Source organism: Neofelis nebulosa, chromosome 15 (assembly GCF_028018385.1).
Source record: "Neofelis nebulosa isolate mNeoNeb1 chromosome 15, mNeoNeb1.pri, whole genome shotgun sequence".
Classification (NCBI taxonomy): domain Eukaryota; kingdom Metazoa; phylum Chordata; class Mammalia; order Carnivora; family Felidae; genus Neofelis; species Neofelis nebulosa.
In genome coordinates, this window is record NC_080796.1 from 13,132,821 (window position 1) to 13,151,322 (window position 18,502).

Here is an 18,502-nt window from a genome sequence, read left to right on the forward strand (position 1 = left end):
TTTCTGAAGCAAAGCAAGCAGTACGGCCTCAATGCTGCTGAGAGAGCAACTAAAGCAGAAGATGAGGCAAGGAGCCTGGGTGTGAGTTCTCGGACCAACCAACTAACAAGATGTGCATGGGGTGTTTAAGGAATGCAGAGCAACAGTGAGAGCAATGAGAACCGAGGGAGTCCCTGAATAATCATGGTCAAATGTTTAAAATAAGGAAAAGAGGGGCGCCTGGGTGGCTCAGTCAGTTAAGCGTCCGACTTCGGCTCAGGTCACCATCTCACGGTCCGTGAGTTCGAGCCCCGCGATGGGCTCTGTGCTGACAGCTCGGAGCCTGGAGCCCGCTTCGGATTCTGTGTCTCCCTCTCTCTGCCCCTCCCCTGCTCATGCTCTGTCTCTCTCTGTCTCAAAAATAAATAAACATTAAAAAAAATTTTTTTTAAGTTTAATTTTGAAATTGTAACAAGTAATTGAATGAAAAGATGACGGGAAAGAAAGGACAGGGAAAGAAAAAACACAGGATAACTAGAAAATAAAGAGCAAGATGGTGGGCTCAAGTCTCGTCCTATTTTCATTATTTTAAATGTCAATGAACTGAGCCCTATACTTAAAAAGTAGACACTATATCAAACTGGGTTTAAAAAAAAAGAAATGGGGGTGCCTGGGTGGCTCAGTCGGTTAAGCGTCCGACTTCAGCTCAGGTCACCATCTCACGGTCCGTCCGTGAGTTCGAGCCCCGCGATGGGCTCTGTGCTGACAGCTCGGAGCCTGGAGCCCGCTTCGGATTCTGTGTCTCCCCCCTCTCTGCCACCCCCCCCCCAACTTGTGCACGCTCACTCTCTCTCTCAAAAATAAATAAGCATTTGGGGCGCCTGGGTGGCGCAGTCGGTTGAGCGTCCGACTTCAGCCAGGTCACGATCTCGCGGTCCGTGAGTTCGAGCCCCGCGTCGGGGCTCTGGGCTGATGGCTCGGAGCCTGGAGCCTGTTTCCGATTCTGTGTCTCCCTCTCTCTGTGCCCCTCCCCCGTTCATGCTCTGTCTCTCTCTGTCCCAAAAATAAAAAAATAAAAAAAAAAAATAAATAAATAAGCATTAAAAAAAAAAAAACCTTAAAATAAGGTAAAGAGACAGTCTGCTATATAGGCATGAGCTTCCTCTTGAAATATAAAGTGCGTACGAAATGCCTTTAGTTCCTCGGTTATTCCACAGTGAGTACCAGTTTCAAGCATCATTAAGCATCATTAGTCAGTATTATCCCTGTTTTTTAAAAGAAGGTCTAGAAGGCTGACTACAACATCTCCTTGTTCCTCATTTCTGGGAAGTTCCTGCCACGGTCTCTCAAAGCCAACTATACACGACTGTGCCAAGACCCACTCGAAAAATCACAAGCTGGACTAAAGTCCCAGGATAGTACAGTAGTAATTACTTCTCCTTTCTGAGCAGTACGCTGAAACTTCTCCAAGGCACTATTAACTACAGAAAAGAATTTAATATAAAGCAATTCCATCTTGATTATCATTCGAAGCCGTTTTGATCATTAAGCGAAAAGGAGGGGTTACTTTCCCTCTTACTGACCTCAAGGCATAATGAGGCCTGAGCGAAAGGCAGAAGTTCAGAAACACTACAAAGACTTCAGATCAACTTTTAAGTGTATCCAGTGTCATCAACAGTTGTTAAGTATACTCTCCAAAAAAGTCCTCACGGCCCTAACAAAACTCCACAAACAAACTGGTGGTCTGGTCTCCAAGTCATGGCTGATCCTGTTCATTTCCTGGGCTCAAGTCAGTCCTGTGTCATATACCCAATACATTCCGTGCTCACAGATCAACAAAGGAACTGACAGCTGGTGTCACAATGCCACATTTCAAGTAGAGGCCAGGAGGGAAGTCTTGATTTGTCATATTTGGGGATACAAGTTTTGTTGTGTTTTTTTTTGTTTTTTAATTCCATCCTGGAGTCATGCAGGGAATTCTATGATACAGCTCACTGAGGGTTCAACCTTCTAATTATGCATGAAACTAGAAATCCAGACCTAAAGAGGGCTGGTCCCTCCTCCAAGTGAGCATAACACTCAATATTCAGCATTCTGCATTAACACATTGAAAGAAGTGGAACACCAGCTTCAGCCAAAGGACTCCTCTAGACAAAGGTTTCATTGACAATAAAAGCAGGGGCCTTCCACTGCACTCTGTTATTAAAGTAGAACAGGAGCCAATGATGTGCTGACAAAGCAGAAAATTGAACGGAGAAGGCTGACATTTATTTTAAAAGGCTAAGAGCTGAAATTTAGGATAGAGACAAAGGAATACAGAACTAAGAATCTAATTTCTAAATGACTGCCAGTCTTGAAATCAATGTAAACATTGTAGCTTCCTCTTAAAATACTTTTCTCATGACCTACAAGGGTAATATGAAAGGCAATAGGGAAAGAAACCCTGCCTTTAATTTTTGGTTTGGTTGTGCTTGACTACTTAAACTCTGCCTCTCTTCATCTGTGTGACTTTGAATATGCTTTTTGCCCTTTTTAAGTTAATTTTTTCATTACATTCTCCCTGAAAAATTCATTACCAATGTGGTTAAAGACCCATTTGACACATACTTTCAATTTCAGTGCCTTCTTCCACCTCTCCAGTGGTCATCACTGTTAAGTACTGAGTGTTTATCCTTTTAAGCCTTTTTCTATGTGTATGTATGAACCTGGAGAAAATATACTGTATGGTTGTGTATGGACTTTTACAAAAATAAAAATACAAATAGTTTTGTATCACATGTGTCTTTTTCATGTATCACATGTGTATCGCATGTGTGTTATGTTTTTCCTTCAAAAATCTATTGTGGAGCTTAGTCCCACATTAGTACATCTAGATCTATTTCATTCTTTTTTTCTTTTACTGTGCATAACATAATAGATGCAAATCTCTGAAGGATATTTAGTTGTTTACATCCAAAAGAAACACTTTTGGTTTCTTCTGTAGTTTCTATACTCACAACACTTCTGACACCTCGTGTGGGGGTGTCAGATACTGACACTGACCCTGATGCTCAGTGGGGACATTAATTTCCTGGAGTCAGCACAGACCCCACAGGGCAAGGCTCAGCCCCACAAGACTGTCTGCTGGCTTTGGGTGCCACTTTCAAGTCCCGTCTTGTCACCTGTACTTCTGAACAACTGGCCGTAAATCACGCGTTCTCCTGACCCCTTCCTCAGCTTTGATAATTTGCTATGACAGCTCACAGAACTCAGGAAAGTGCTTTACTTACTCTTTCCCATTCATTATAAAGGATACAATTCACTAACAGGTAAATAAATAGAAGGGATGCACAGGGCAAGGTATGTGGGAAGGGGCGTGGGGCTGCCGTGCTCGCTCTGGGCATGCCACCCTCCCAGCACCTTGGTCCCCAACCCGGAAGCCCTCCAAATCCCATGGTTTAGGGTTTTCATGGGGTTCTATAGGTTCTATAGGGGGTTCTATAGGATTGATAAAAACATTACTCATTGGTGATTGAACTCAATCTCTAGTCCCTGCCCATTTCCCAGAGATTGGGGAGTAATCTCTACTCACCAGGATGCTTCCCCTGGCAAGCGGCACACCCGTCCGTACTGGGGTTCCAGAAGTCATCTTATTAACATATACCCAGGTGTGGTTGAAAGAAGCTTATTAAGAAAAACAAAAGATGTTCCTTTCACCTTTATGTTCCACAGCTATTTCAGGAGCAAGGGACAAAATCCAAACAAAGGATGTTCCTTCTGTTCTTACCATTTTAGGAAATTACAAGGATTTTTTTTTTTAATTTTTTTTTAGTGTTTATTTATTTTTGAGAGAGAGAGAGAGAGAGAGATACAGAGCATGAGCCAGGGAGGGGTAGAAAGAGGGGGAAACACAGAATCCAAAGCAGGCTATAGGCTCTGAGCTGTCAGCACAGAGCCTGATGTGGGGCTCAAACCCACGGACGGCGAGATCATGACCTGAGCTGAAGTTGGACGCTCAACCGACTGAGCCAACCAGGCACCCCAAGAAATTATAAGGATTTTGGGAGCTATATGCCAGGAACTAGAGATGAAGACCAAAATATGTATTTCTGATCATATCACAATATCACAACACTGTTACAAATAACGCTGTAAAAGCATTCCCTGAAACGACTCCATTTTGCATATCCATATTCCTTGGGGGTGATGTTGAAATACGTAAGACACAACTTAAATATCACTCACTCATAGCCTCACCAGTACCTGTCACTATCAATCTCCTTAATTTTCACCAATTTGATGGGTTGGTTTTGAAAAAGAATCTGTCTTTCCCTGAATGAAAGCAGAGTGAATACCTTCTCCTACGTTGACAGTTTCCTCTTTCATTGCTCACCAATTCCTATTCTTTATCCCCTTTGCCACTGGGTAGTTTGTCCTCTGTGTTTGTTTCAAAGGATGTTCTTTACACATTATACCAACTGTTTGTTATGTAACATGCAAATATTTTCCCCAGTCTTTTAATTTGTATTATTGTATCATAAAAAGTTTCTTTTGGGGGTGCCTGGGTGGCTCAGTCGGTTAAGCATCTGACTTTGGCTCAGGTCATGATCTCATGGCTCGTGTTGGGTTCTTTGCTGTCAGCACGGAGCCTATTTCAGATCCTCTGTCCTCCTCTCTCTCTTCCCCTCCCCCACATGATCGCACGCATGCACACACTCTCTCTCAAAAATAAATAAACGTTTAAAAGGAAAACGCTTTTTTTAAATGAAGTTAAATGTATAACCTTTTTCCTTTATGCCATTCATTTTCCATACCATGCACAGGGCTTTAGCTGAATGCCATGAAAATAATTTTCTACATTTTCTTTTAATGTTTTTATAGTCTGAATTAGATCTGGGTCTTTAAACCATCTTGAATTTGTTTTTGTGAAACAAGTCTCTTTTTTTCAAAAGTAAACAGGAAAAATTTTAACTTATCTGAGTCTCAGTTTCCCTAGCCACAAAATGGAGCTAATAATATTTACCTCACGAATGCTTTACTAAGATTAAAAAAGATTATGTTTTTAAACAGCCTGGCAGAGTCCTTGACATATATAAATGTGTACCACATGGTAGTTGTATCTGAAAATATATTTAATATATATTTAATAAATTTCATAGTTATGTGAAATCTATAAGAATAACTTAACAATATATTTAATAATATAATATAACAAAAAGCAGAACCATCAGCTGAGATCGTAAAACGTATCAGTCAGTCCATACTAGAGAAATTCAGTTTTTATACAAAAACCAACAGGTTAATCACATGTGGGAACCATGGCATTTTGATTCTTTTGGAACAGGAGAGGTACAGAGGAGTTTTAAAATTTATGGAGCATTTATTATCTGGCCTGCCAAATAATAAAAAAACTGGGTTTTTGTGTGTTTTTGTTGTTTTCTGAATTATTCACATCACTGGTAGGAACTGTCTTAAGCAGTGTATGGTATTCTTTTAATGAAACCTCAAAATAACTCCATTACGTACTTTTATCTCCATTTTAAAAATGGGGAAATTGAGGCATGAGAGGTTCAGTAATTTTCGTGAGGTTACACAGGTAGTTAGTGGTAGAATAGAGTCTAAGTCTCAGCAGCCAGTCTGACTCAAAAGCTAGTGCTCTGGCCCCAAGGCTAAGCGTCCCCGTAAAACCCCCAAACCAGATGCAGAGAAGTAATTTGTCCAAAGGTCAAAACATAGAGTAAAACTGGTCTGACTTTAATGAACAAGTCTTTCCGTTCTCCACACCAGTTCCAACAGTAGGATCTCTGACTGTTAAGCAGTAAAGGCCAAAATGCCTGGTCCTGCGAGCAGCAGACACTCATGGAGCGTCTACCACAGGCCAGGTCCTCTGCTAGACGCCAGGCATACAGACAAAAACAGATCACACGTGCTGCCTCCAACATATTATAAAATCATGGAAGACAGGAGCCTAAATCAATTGAAGACCAGGTGGGATGAGGTTGGCCAGAGAATACTTCTCAGAGGTGGTGCTGTTTGAGCTATTTAAATGAGTCCAAACAGACAGGGGTGACCTTGAGCACAGGGAATAAGAACCAACACCACTGGACAGTATCGTAGATAAAAATTCTCGGGGCGCCTGGGTGGCGCAGTCGGTTAAGCGTCCGACTTCAGCCAGGTCACGATCTCGCGGTCCGTGAGTTCGAGCCCCGCGTCAGGCTCTGGGCCGATGGCTCGGAGCCTGGAGCCTGTTTCCGATTCTGTGTCTCCCTCTCTCTCTGCCCCTCCCCCGTTCATGCTCTGTCTCTCTCTGTCCCAAAAATAAAAAAAAAAAAAAAAAAAAAAAAATTCTCAACTGCACAGGATAACCTTTCCACAGGAAAACACCTCCCTGGAACAGTGAAAATAGGACAAAAAGGATATGCACAGAGAACTGTCATATTTCAGCCTAGATGGACTACATGAAAGGTCATTTGTAACTTGTCCTTAGTTGATCTTCAAATATTGATACTGGGACATAGGGAGTCCTTCTTCCAATGCACTGGTAATACTCTTCACTGCAGGCACGAGACAAAGACGTGATAAGAACTCACTCTACCTACACTACAGCACGGAAGTCCAGGACTTGACAACATCAAAAGAGAGCCTCCAAACTCAGTTTTGTTAAAAGTAGTGCTGGATTTGCAGTTATAGACTCACAGACATGCAGGGAATTGTAAAGATTCCTTACGTCCATTCTCTTACTTCGAGATGAGGCTGAAGCCTACAGAGGTAAGACCACTCGTCCGAAATGACCTGATCGCACGACCCTGGCAGAACCCAGCTATTCTGTCTTCCAGAAAGCTCTGATGAAGGGACCGTTTCCAGTCCATTTCACTCGAAGCTCAGGGTCAATCGCATATGAGACAGCACAGGGATAAAGGGACACAGCGCTCCTTTAAAGATGCAATTCTCCATGTGGAGAAGCACACTTACTTAGTCAGTCTTTCAATGGTCTGTACGTGAACATTATTATGGGTTTGGGAAAGAACAGCTTCGTGCTGAGCACATTTCAAACACAGGCCACCAACCCAGTTAGAAGTATTCGCAGCGAGGAGAGACTCTTTATGCTTCAGTCGCTCTTTAAGATCTTCACAATTTTTCTGATATTCAGCTAAGTCTTTCCTGAAAAGAAGGGAGAGAAAGTTCTAGCAAAATGACCAGGAACATTACTTTCACCTGGAACATCACAGTGGTAACTCCTACTATTGCTGATGGGTGTTTACCTTATGAGGTGCTCTGTATATAACGCATTAATTCTTACCACAACCCTGAACGTAAGCGTGATTATCCTAATTGACACTTCGGATAAAATGAGGCTTGAATATATTAAGTAATTAACCAAAGTTCTTGTAAGATTTTAACACAGATTAGTCTACCTCTTGATACTGGCTCTCATTTCAAAGGATCCCATCTCCATGGCATTATATTACCCACAAACCAAAAGTAAAACTGCGAATACAAATCCTCAACAGTTTCTCTTTATTAATAAAGAGGCAAGGCAATATAACAAAACATCCTTGTATTGAGAGAAATACCCTATTCCAAGTGTTAACCCTTGAAATTTGTAGAGTACCTCAAAAGATTACATAAAGCTCATGGATTTTGTCCATGAGTAATTTATTATTGCCCGTTCTTCCTTAGGAGGAAAAAAAAAGAACTTAAAAACAATTATCTAACCACAAAGTTCTATAAAGAGCTATTTCAAAAGAAAGTGGGCTCCTCTAGTCTTTCAGAAAGAAGTTATATAGAATTTACCAGTCATAAGACTTGTAAGTAGAAGCTATTAACTGGAAATATGCAGCCCGATAAAGGACAGAGGAAATGTGTGTGTGTGTGTGTGTGTGGTTACTTTGTTTGTTTTAATATATGAGATAGTTCCTGGAAAAGGTTTTGCTCCAAGCTGACTGTTTTAAGAATAAAATGTATGGGTTGTATCCCTACCCCCACCCCTTCTTATAAAGCTTTGGCAAAATCAACTTGGAGAACTGACTTTCCCACTGTATAAAAAAACAAAACAAAACACAAAACAAAACAAAAAAACCCCACTTCCTAGCTTACAAAAGAGAAAATAGCCCTTAAGTACTTGGACTCCTGAAAGCAGGCACGTGATCTCTGTCTGTGTCAACTCTCTGTTGTCAGTTTCTATTAAATTCAGGGAGCTGTAGCTACCTTAACTTGCTGTCACAGAGGGGAAGCCAATAATCAAGACACCTGGCTGTCACATGCTACCTCATCTCTGGATGGGGGCGGGGGGGGGGGAGGGAGCTGATTTTGTCCCATGCCCAAGATACTCTTTCCAACACACTTAGTTTTCTGTTTAAGTTCCATGTAGAAAAAGTCTGACTTTCAAAAGGCTTTATAAAAATAACTTTGGAAGCACATTCCAAAGTCAAAGGGTCTGCATTACTCTTTCTGTCAGTTTCAGATTCAAAACACTCAGGTAGATTTGATTACTTGAAATGCCAAAAAAGAAAAAGAAATAGGTACCAAAAAGGTAGAGTTTCTGAGAGTGGTGGTTTTATCTCTTTCTGAAAGAAAATGCCTCTTTAAGTACTCTTAAGTTACACTAAAGGAAAAGACAAAAAAAAAAAAAAAAAAAAAAAAAAAGATGCAGGGAATAAAGTCATTACAAAGTAGTATTTTAATGTAATTAACTATGGCATATTTGACTTCTGAATAAAACAACAGAAGTCACATTTCCATAGTATAGTAACCTAGAAGTATATTAATTTAAACACTGGAGACTTGGGGTGCCTGGGTGGCTCAGTCAGTTAAGTGTCTTGACTTCAGCTCAGGACATCATCTCGCAGTTCTTGGGTTCAAGCCCCACATTGGGCTCTCTGCTCTCAGCACAGAGCCTGCTTCAGATCCTCTGTCCCCCTCTCTCTCTGCCATTCCCCTGCTCACGTTCTCTCTCTCTCTCTCAAAATAAATAAATAAATGTTAAGAATTTTTTTAAAACTGAAGACTCAATACACTAGACATCAAAATATAATAAAGCAAGATAAAAAGCAAGAATGCAAAAATTAGGCCATTTAAAAAATATTAGGTTTCTTCATGAAAAAAAAATATCTATAGAAATAGGTATATACATAGAGATCAGGATAAGGTTTAAAGGTTTAATACATATAAAAGCGTATTAAAATAAATGAATGATAGTGTGCTTAAAAGCTAGGAGCTCTGGTTCTTAGTATCACTCTACTTACATCTCCAAACAATACATGGCCTGAAAATCTTAAATTTTATTTAAAATTAGACTTATTAAAATTATAAAAAGTATTTTAAATTTTGATTGAAATACATTTCATTACTGCTATTTAAAATAAGCTGTAATCGGGGCGCCTGGGTGGCGCAGTCGGTTAAGCGTCCGACTTCAGCCAGGTCACGATCTCGCGGTCCGTGAGTTCGAGCCCCGCGTCGGGCTCTGGGCTGATGGCTCGGAGCCTGGAGCCTGTTTCCGATTCTGTGTCTCCCTCTCTCTGCCCCTCCCCCGTTCATGCTCTGTCTGTCTCTCTCTGTCCCAAAAATAAATAAAAAACGTTGAAAAAAAAATTTAAAAAAAGAAAAATAAAATAAGCTGTAATGCACAAAAAAATCAATTCCTATTACTTTTTCTACACATAACACATAATAAATCACTGATGGTTAATCTATCATATATAAGTTTTATTGGGATTTTTTTAAAAAAACATGTCAAAAATTACATGAAAACTTATTATATATAAAGAAGTCTAAGGGCACCTGGGTGGCTCAGATGGTTAAGTGTCTGACTTCAGCTCAGGTCACGATCTAGTGGTCCGTGAGCTCGAGCCCCGCATCTGGCTCTGTGCTGACAGCTCAGAGCCTGGAGCCTGCTTCGGATTCTGTGTCTCCCTCTCTCTCTGCCCCTCCCTGACTCACATTCTGTCTCTCTCTGCCTCTCAAAAAAAAAAAAAAAAAAAAAAAAAGCAGTCTCTCTCTTATCCACAGTCTCACTTTCCACAGCTTAGTTTCCCACCGTCAACCGAGGTCCAGAGCAGATGATCCTCCGGACAGATCATCAGAAGGTCAGTAGTAGCCTAGGCTGCTTCACAACACCTACATCCTTCACCCCCTTCATTGCATCACACAGGCATTTTAGATCTCACATCATCACAAGAAGGACAATAAGATATTTTGAAAGACCACATTCGCTTAACTGTTATTACAGTGTACTGTTATGGCTGTTCTATTTTATTATGAGTTATTGCTGTTAATCTCTTACTGTGCCTAATCTCTTACTAAATTAAACTTTATCGCAGGTATGTACGTACAGAAAAAAAAACAATATGTACAGAGTTCGGTACTGACCAGTTTCAGGCATCCACTGGGGGTCTTGGAACGTATCCCCCATGGAGAAGGGGGTGGATACGTTCTCATATTCATCACGTATAGAAAAATACTCAAACTATTATTGTTACAATTTTAAAAATTAGATACAAATACCTATAGAGAAAAAAATACTTTCATGTAATTTTAAAACTAGAAGAATGCTTTATTTTCAGTATTTTATTTTAAAAGCATGGTTTCTATCAGAGCAGCTAGTGTTTCTTATTTGTATAAGAAAACACAAATATTTCATAACCGATGAAGGCATAAAATTTGTAATTTAGCTCATAGTTCTTTGACATGTGATTTGGAAAAGGCCTTCACAATTTTATGCCCCCTTATCCTTTAATAACCTGAGGATATTTCTTATATACACATAAAATGTCATCAAGTAATTCTTATATTGAGTAAGACTGGCAGGTCAGCAAACATTCAAATATATTTGAAAGATCATTATGCTTTTGCTATGATTATTTTAAATGGACAATGATACTTTACCTTAAAATTTTCAATTGAGATTCTAGGACTTCAGTCTTTTCTTCATAAGTAAGTTTCAGCCTCTCCTTTAAAAAACAAAAATGTACATTTTCTCTATGTCCCGTGCTTTACAAACAAGGTTTAATTATTCATATTAAACTCAATTTTTTTTCCTTTTACCCAGGAGGAAAATTTTTAAAAATTAAAAAACATTTTCCCTAGTCCACCCCAAATTTTGTATTTTATTGACTATATACCTGCAAAGAACTATCGAGTCATAAAATGGGTATCACTGCCACCCCCCCCCCCAATTTTTTTTTTCAAAGATGCATCCATCAGGTCTTACTTTTAAAAGTGTGACTGAGAATGAATAAATAAATAAACAAAAGTATGACTCTGGGAAAAACCGATTATAACCTGTAAGGTCTGTGAGGGCAAGGATCAGATCTTACTAGAATCCCCCACTGTGATTGCTGCATATAGACATAACAATAAATGTGTGTTGTATGAATGATAAAAGCAAAGTTATGAATCACAATAAATGACAGACCAAACTAATATACTGGCTACAAGGGTCTGTTGGTGTCCCACTATTCTCTCGTTCAGCAAACATTTTTGGGGGTACCTAACATGAAGATGCCTTTAACCTTAAGGAGCTAATCATCTAGTACAGGATAGAAAACACATGGATGGGGGTGCCTGGGTGGCTCAGTAGGTTGAGCATCTGACTTTTGATTTTGGCTCAGGTAATGATCCCAGGATCAGGAGATCGAGCCCCGGGTCAGGGTCCGTGCTGAGCATGGAGCCTGCTTAAGATTCTTCCTTTCTTCGTTCCTTCTTTTCTTTTCTTTCTTTCTTTTTTCTCTCTCTCCCTCTGCCCTTCCCCCACTCATGCATGCTCATACTCTCTCTCTAAAAAATATAAATTAAAAACAAGAAAAAGAAAAACACATGGACAATTTCAATTATACATAATTCACTCTAGTGAGGCATATAGAAGGTAAACTGATATCACAGAGGTGGGAACTTGTAATTCAGCTTAAAAGGGGTAGAGAAGACTTCATGGAGGAAGTGCTAACACTTAAAGGATTAATTTCCAACAGAGCAAAAGGCACAGAGAGAAAACATGCTGAATATCTGGGTGGTAAGCAGATCTGTATCCCTACAAATAAAATGCGAGGTGGAAGAATGGATAGAGATGGGTGGAACAGGTGAGAATGTGCCACGAGAAGAATAAATACGCAAGACCTTTACCCAGACAACTCGTGTAGTCTCCATGTAGTAGAGGCATTGGGTGGACACTGAAAACTCTATCAGATTTGATTCTTAAGTCACTCTGAAGTGTGGGAAAACAAAGACCAATGAAGAAGTGCATTACAATTACATCAGGAAGAGATATACACACAAACAAGAGTAATCAAACAGTAAGAAGAGAAAAGAAAGAATTTAGTACGGAGCTATATAAAACTGAAATTGACAGAATTTTATAACTGAATAGATAACTGGGGAGAAAAATAACATTAAAAATGATCCTGGGGGGTGGGGAGCCTGGGTGGCTCAGTCAGTTAAGTGTCCAACTCTTGGTTTTGGCTCAGGTCATGATCTCATGGTTTTGTGAGTTCAAAACCATCGAGCTCCATGCTGACAGTGGGGAGCCTGTTTGGGATTCTCAATCTCTCTCTCTCTCTCTCTCTCTCTCTCTCTCTCTGCCCCTCCCCCACTTGCACTCTCTGTCTCTCTCAAAATAAATAAAATAAAATAACTTTTTAAAAAAGAAAAAAAAACTGTAAAAGGTTATTGACAAAAATTAAAGATGTCCTATATAAATAGAATAATACATAAGTTGAATGGATTAGATGATATAATATCATAAAGATATCTTTTCTCCCAAGTGACTTATAGCTTAAAGACAATCTCAATCAAGGGATGCCTGGGTGGCTCAGTCGGTTAAGCATCTGACTTCAGCTCAGGTCATGACCTTGCCATTCCTGAGTTCAAGCCCCATGTCGGGCTCTGTGCTGCCAGCTCAAAGCCTGGAGCCCACTTTGGATTCTATGTCTCCCTCTCTCTTTACCTACCCCCAGCTTGCACTCTGTCTGTCTCTCTCTCAAAGATAAATAAACATTAAAAAAATTTTTTAAATAGACAATCTCAATCAAAACCTCATAATGGCTTTTTGGACTTTGACAAATTAATTCTAAAATGTATTTGGAAGTACAAAAGGCCAGAAGTAAGACATTTTTGGGGACAAAGTACAACGTTGGAAGATGTGGTAAGTAGTCTAATAGGTAGATATACCTACCCTAACAGATAGAGAGCTGTAACAATCAAGAGAGGAGAGAATGGTTGTAGCACAAAGAACAAGGAAATAAAAAACAGAGCCCAGACATCTATGTACACCTGATTTATGACAAAGGTTCAGACAAAGGACTGTCTTTTCAACAAGTGGTTAATGTGTGTGTGTGTGTATGTGTGTAGACAACTATATGGGAAAAGAGCAAAAGGTGATCCCCTACACACTACATCAAATACAAAACTAAATTGCAGGTAGATTGAGATTTAAATATTAAAAGCAAGACTATAAAGTTTGCAGAAGAAAATCTAAGAGAAGTTCTTCATGATCTGGGGCAGGGATACATTTTTTTTTTTTAATTGTCTATAAGAAACTCACTTTATTTTTTATTTTTATTTTTAAATTTACATCCAAGTTAGTTAGCATATAGTGCAACAAGGATTTCAGGAGTAGATCCCTTAATGCCCCTTACCCATTTAGCTCACCGCCCCCTCCCACAACCCCTCCAGTAACCCTCAGTTTGTTCTCCATATTTAAGAGTCTCTTATGTTTTGTTTTCCTCCCTGTTTTTATATTATTTTTCCTTCCCTTCCCTTGTGTCCACCTGTTTTGTGTCTTAAACTCCTCATATGAGTGAAGTCATATGGTATTTGTCTTTCTCTAATTTCGCTTAGCATAATACACTCTAGTTCCAGCCACATAGTTACAAATGAAAAGATTTCATTCTTTTAAATAGGACACAGAAAGCACTAAACAATAAAGGGGATGACATTAAAATTAAGAAATTTTAGTCATGAAGGAAGGAATGAAAAAAATAGAAAGCAAGAGAAAGAAATAAAACTATCAAGACAATTATAAGGCAAGCCACAGAGTGGGAAAATATATTTACAACAGATAGAACCAACAAAGGGCTTGTATCGAGAATACATAAAAGAAGTTCAAAAAAACAATGTCGGATAACTCAAAATAATAAGTAGGTATTGAACATGCACCTCACAAGAGGAGCACACCAATAAGTATGTGAAAAGTATTCGATCTCATGCGTAATCAGGGAAATGCAGATGAAAACCACAAGGACATAGCACTACAAGCCCACCAGAAAAACTGACAATACAACGTGTTGGGGGGATATGGAGCAAAGGTATCACTCCTATGCTGCTGTAGAAGTGTGAACTGATAAAAACCACCCCAAAGCTCAACTTAACCACTCAGTTTGAATAGCTATATACCCCTAAGACCAATAATTCCACTCTAAGATATACACCTGACATAAATGTGTGCCATGTACACCAACAGACCAACCTTAAAGAATGTTCAGGGATGCCTTGAGTGGCTCAGCCGGTTGAACATCTGACTTTTGATTTTGGCTCAAGTCATGACGCCATGATTGTGGGGTCGAGCCCTGCCTCCAGCTCCGTGATGAGTGTGAAGCCTGCTTAAGATTCTCTCTCTCTCTCTCTCTCTCTCTCTCTCTCTCTCTCTCTCTCTCTCTCCTGCCCCTCTCTTGCTTGCACGTGCTCTCTCTAATAAAAAATTTTAAATAAGTAAGATTCTCTTTCTCTCCCCCTCTGTCCCTCCCCTGCTCATACTCTCTCTCTCTCTCTCACTCTCCCTCTCTCTAAAATAGATAGATGGAGGAGCGCCTGGGTGGTTCAGTCGGTTGAGCGTCCGACTTCAGCTCAGGTCATGATCTCGCGGTCCGTGAGTTCAAGCCCCGCATCGGGCTTTGTGCTAACAGCTCAGAGCCTGGAGCCTGTTTCAGATTCTGTGTCTCCTTCTCTCTCTGACCCTCCCCCATTCATGCTCTGTCTCTCTCTGTCTCAAAAATAAATAAACGTTAAAAAAAATTTAAAAATAAAATAAAATAAAATAGATGGATGGATGTAAAGATAGAAATAAGGAAAGGAAAGAAAAGAAAAGAAAAGAAAAGAAAAGAAAAGAGTCCATAGCAGCAACATTTACAATAGCCCCAAACTGGAAACAACACAAAAACCCATCAACTGAGGAATGGATAAATGAATTGTAGTATATTTACACAGTAGACCCACCCTGAAAATGAACAAATGTCTGCCACATGCAACAATGTGTATGAATCTAACAAACATAATGTCAAACAAAATAAGTCAGACACAAAAAATTATATATTGTGTGACCCAATTTTTAGTGTTTAAAAAGTCAGGTAGACATCAACTAGAGTGTCCAGAGATCTTGCTTCGGCAATTTTCATAAAAGTCAAGATAGTGATTAGCTCTAAGGGAATGAGGGGGCAGTGACTAGGAGGGGGCACAGAGAGAGAGGGTGGTCATTAGAACAAAATCAGGAAGCTGCACATTTTTGTTTTGTGCACTTTTAAAAATTTTCATCTATTATTTTGAGAGAGAGAGTGAGTGTGCAAGGAGGGGAGGAGCAGAGAGAGAGAGAGAGAGAGAGAGAGAGAGAGAGAGAATCCCAAGCTGTGAGCACATAGCCCAACACGGGGCTCAGTCCCACAAACTGTGAGATTGTGACCTGAGCCAAAATTGAGAGTCAGATGTTTAACCAACTGAGCCACCCAGACGCCCCTGTTTTGTGCATTTTTCTGAGCGTATGTTAAATTGGGCCATTAGACAAGTAAAGGGGGATGACATGAGCATTATACGTATCATAGTTAGAATGCTGCCACAAGGTTCAGGAAGAGGAGGACTGATTGGTGCAGGTCATTGATAACCTTGAAAAGAACAAGTTGAGGCCAACGTGAGGTATCAGCGCAACCGACGTATGTTAAAGAGACAGTGGGAGGGGAGACGTGGCAACATGAATGTGGACAACTGTTTGGGAAGGTGTTGGTATGCAGGGGAGCAATCGTTGAGTGATAGTTCGAAGGGAGCACAGGATCCAGAGAGTACATTTTGTACTTGCTTCAAGATGGGAGCTAGTAGAGGGGCGCCTGGGTGGCTCAGTCGGTTAAGCATCCGACTTCGGCTCAGGTCATGATCTCTCGGTCCGTGAGTTCGAGCCCCGCGTCGGGCTCTGTGCTGACAGCTCGGAGCCTGGAGCCTGCTTCAGATTCTGTGTCTCCCTCTCTCTCTCCCCCTCCCCCGTCATGCTCTCTCTCTCTCTCTCTCTCTCTCTCTCCCCCAAAACTAAATAAATATTTTTAAAAAAATTTTTTTTAAATAAATGGAAGTGGGTAATAAGTTTATGACGTAGGAAGTAGTGAGGGGTCTGTATGTCTACAGTAATGTTTGGGAGACTGACAGAAATGAGTCCAGAAAGGGAGCTTGAACCAAACTGTGGACAGCTTGGGAGATGGGTCTTTATCCTGTGGGCATTAAATAGTTTCATAGATTATTCAGCTGGGAAGAAAATACAATTTACGTAATCTTTCATTTTGTTTAAAAAAAAAAAGAACTCTTTCCAAAATAGTAGAATAAAGCTTGGGTCAGGGGCTGAGAAAGGAGAGGGAGTTTAGAGCCATATGAGCCCTCAGAATACTCTAACAATAATACCTAGAGATGATAACGAGAGCTGGACTATATAATCCATCCTATCTCCCCCTGGAGTCCTCCATTTACAGTGTCATTTTTACATTTTCATCATCATTGATCAATTCTGCACATCAAATTTAATGCAAATAAGATTTCAAGCAAGAGGAAAAAGAAAGGCCTGTTACAACATCAAAAGATTTGAAAGTATCATTTGATCTGAAAATAAAATTATTTGAGACTCTGGGAAGTAAGGACATTCAAAACCAGCTACGTATATGAGGGAATTTAGAAAGCCTTCCCTGGGAAGATACACGCTCGGGCCTGAGAAGACCTTAAGCTTTCACTCCAGCTGATCTCTAGGCTGAGAGCAAGCCCAGCTACACGCTGAAGGAAGAAATGCCCCAGCACAGAACCAATCCACAAAGACTGGCAGAGGTGGCTCTTCTTTCTGGGCTTTCTAGGCATATGTGGTTTTGGTGGTTGTTGGCTTACTTGTTTTAGCTCCTGGCATTCACGGAAATCTATCAAGCATTAGTGGAACATGAGCTAACGAAACAGAGTTCAGCGATCACACACAACAAGGAACAGTCTACAAAAATAAATTGGAAAAGTCTCGAAACAAAAAGACGATACAACCTTCAACAATAAAAGAAGCAGAAAACCATGGGGAAAATGGGGGATTGGATTTCCAGAGTCATCACAGTATAACAGTTCATTCCAATGTCCAGTTTTCAACCACAAAAAAAAAAAAAAAAAAAAAAAAGCATACAAAGAAGCAGGAAAATATGACCTACTCAGAGGCATAGAATAAATAAATAATAAACAAACAAACAAACAAACAAATAAATCTACAGAAACCACCCTTAAAAAAATCTACAGGCACCAGGCCTACTAGAAAAAAAATTTTAAACAATAATCTTAAATGTGCCCAAAGAGCTAAAAGGAAACATGGCCAATGTCCAAAGAACTACAAGAAGTAAGGAAGACACTGTACACCTGAAACTAATATAACACTTCGTGCTGACTAACTGGAATGAAAATAAAACTTTTAAAAAAGTAAGAAAACAAAGTATAAAAGGAACCAAACAAAAGTCCCAGAGCTGGAAGGTACGATAACCAAAATGAAAAATTCACGAAAGGTATGGAAGGGCACATGTAAGCAGCAGAACAAAGAATCAGAAAACTTGAAGACAGGACAGACAAAATGATGGAGTCTGAGGAGCAGAAAGAAAAAAGAGTGAAGAATTACCATAGGATCCAGCAATTCCATTTCTGGTTATATACCCAAGGGAAATGAAAGTCGGGGCAAAAACAGATACTTGTGTACTGATGTTCAGCTTCATTCACAAGAGCCAAAAGGTGGTAACAAACGAAACTTTAATCAACAAATGAATGGATAAACAAAGTGTGGTATAGACATAAATGGAATATGACTCACCCTGAAAAAGGAAATTCTGCTACATGATACACCGCCGATGAACCCTGAAAACATGCTCAATGAAACATGCCAGACACAAAAGGACCAATATTGTTTGATTCTGCATATGTCAGGTACCTAGACTAGGCAAATTCATAAAGACAGAGGGAGAAGAAGACAGAGACAGAAGACAAAGACAGAGACAGAAGAGGTTGCCAGGGGTTAGGAGAGAGGAGAATGGAAGTTTTATTTAATGGGTACATAGTTTTTTGATTTTTTGTTTTTTATTTTTTATGTATTTATTCTGAGAGAGACAGAGAAAGCATGAGTCAGGGCGGGACAGAGAAAGAAATAGAGAGACAGAGAGAGAGAGCAAGAGCAAGAGAGAGAGAGAGAGAAAGGATCCCAAACAGATTCCTCAATGCCAGCACAGAGTCCAACTTAGGACTCGAATTCACGAAACCACAAGATCATGACCTGAGCGGAAACCAAGTGTCGGATGTT

General features: G+C 39.9%; 1 protein-coding gene across 12 annotated transcripts in view; it reads right to left on the bottom strand.

The window, feature by feature from the left end:
- SDCCAG8 (SHH signaling and ciliogenesis regulator SDCCAG8) overlaps positions 1-18,502 on the bottom strand; it is a 248,601-nt gene that overhangs the window by 188,603 nt on the left and 41,496 nt on the right. For 11 of the 12 annotated variants that reach the window (XR_009254275.1, XR_009254277.1, XM_058701166.1 and 8 more), the window contains exons 7-8: positions 10,843-10,907; positions 6,931-7,119 (exon numbers count right to left, since the gene is read on the bottom strand). Coding sequence is in view for 10 of the 12 variants with exons in the window: in XM_058701166.1 (XP_058557149.1) it covers positions 6,931-7,119; positions 10,843-10,907 (254 nt within the window). In the remaining 2 variants the exon portion in view is untranslated. The remainder of the gene's footprint in view (positions 1-6,930; positions 7,120-10,842; positions 10,908-18,502) is intronic. The other variant, XM_058701165.1, reaches the window with a different exon arrangement.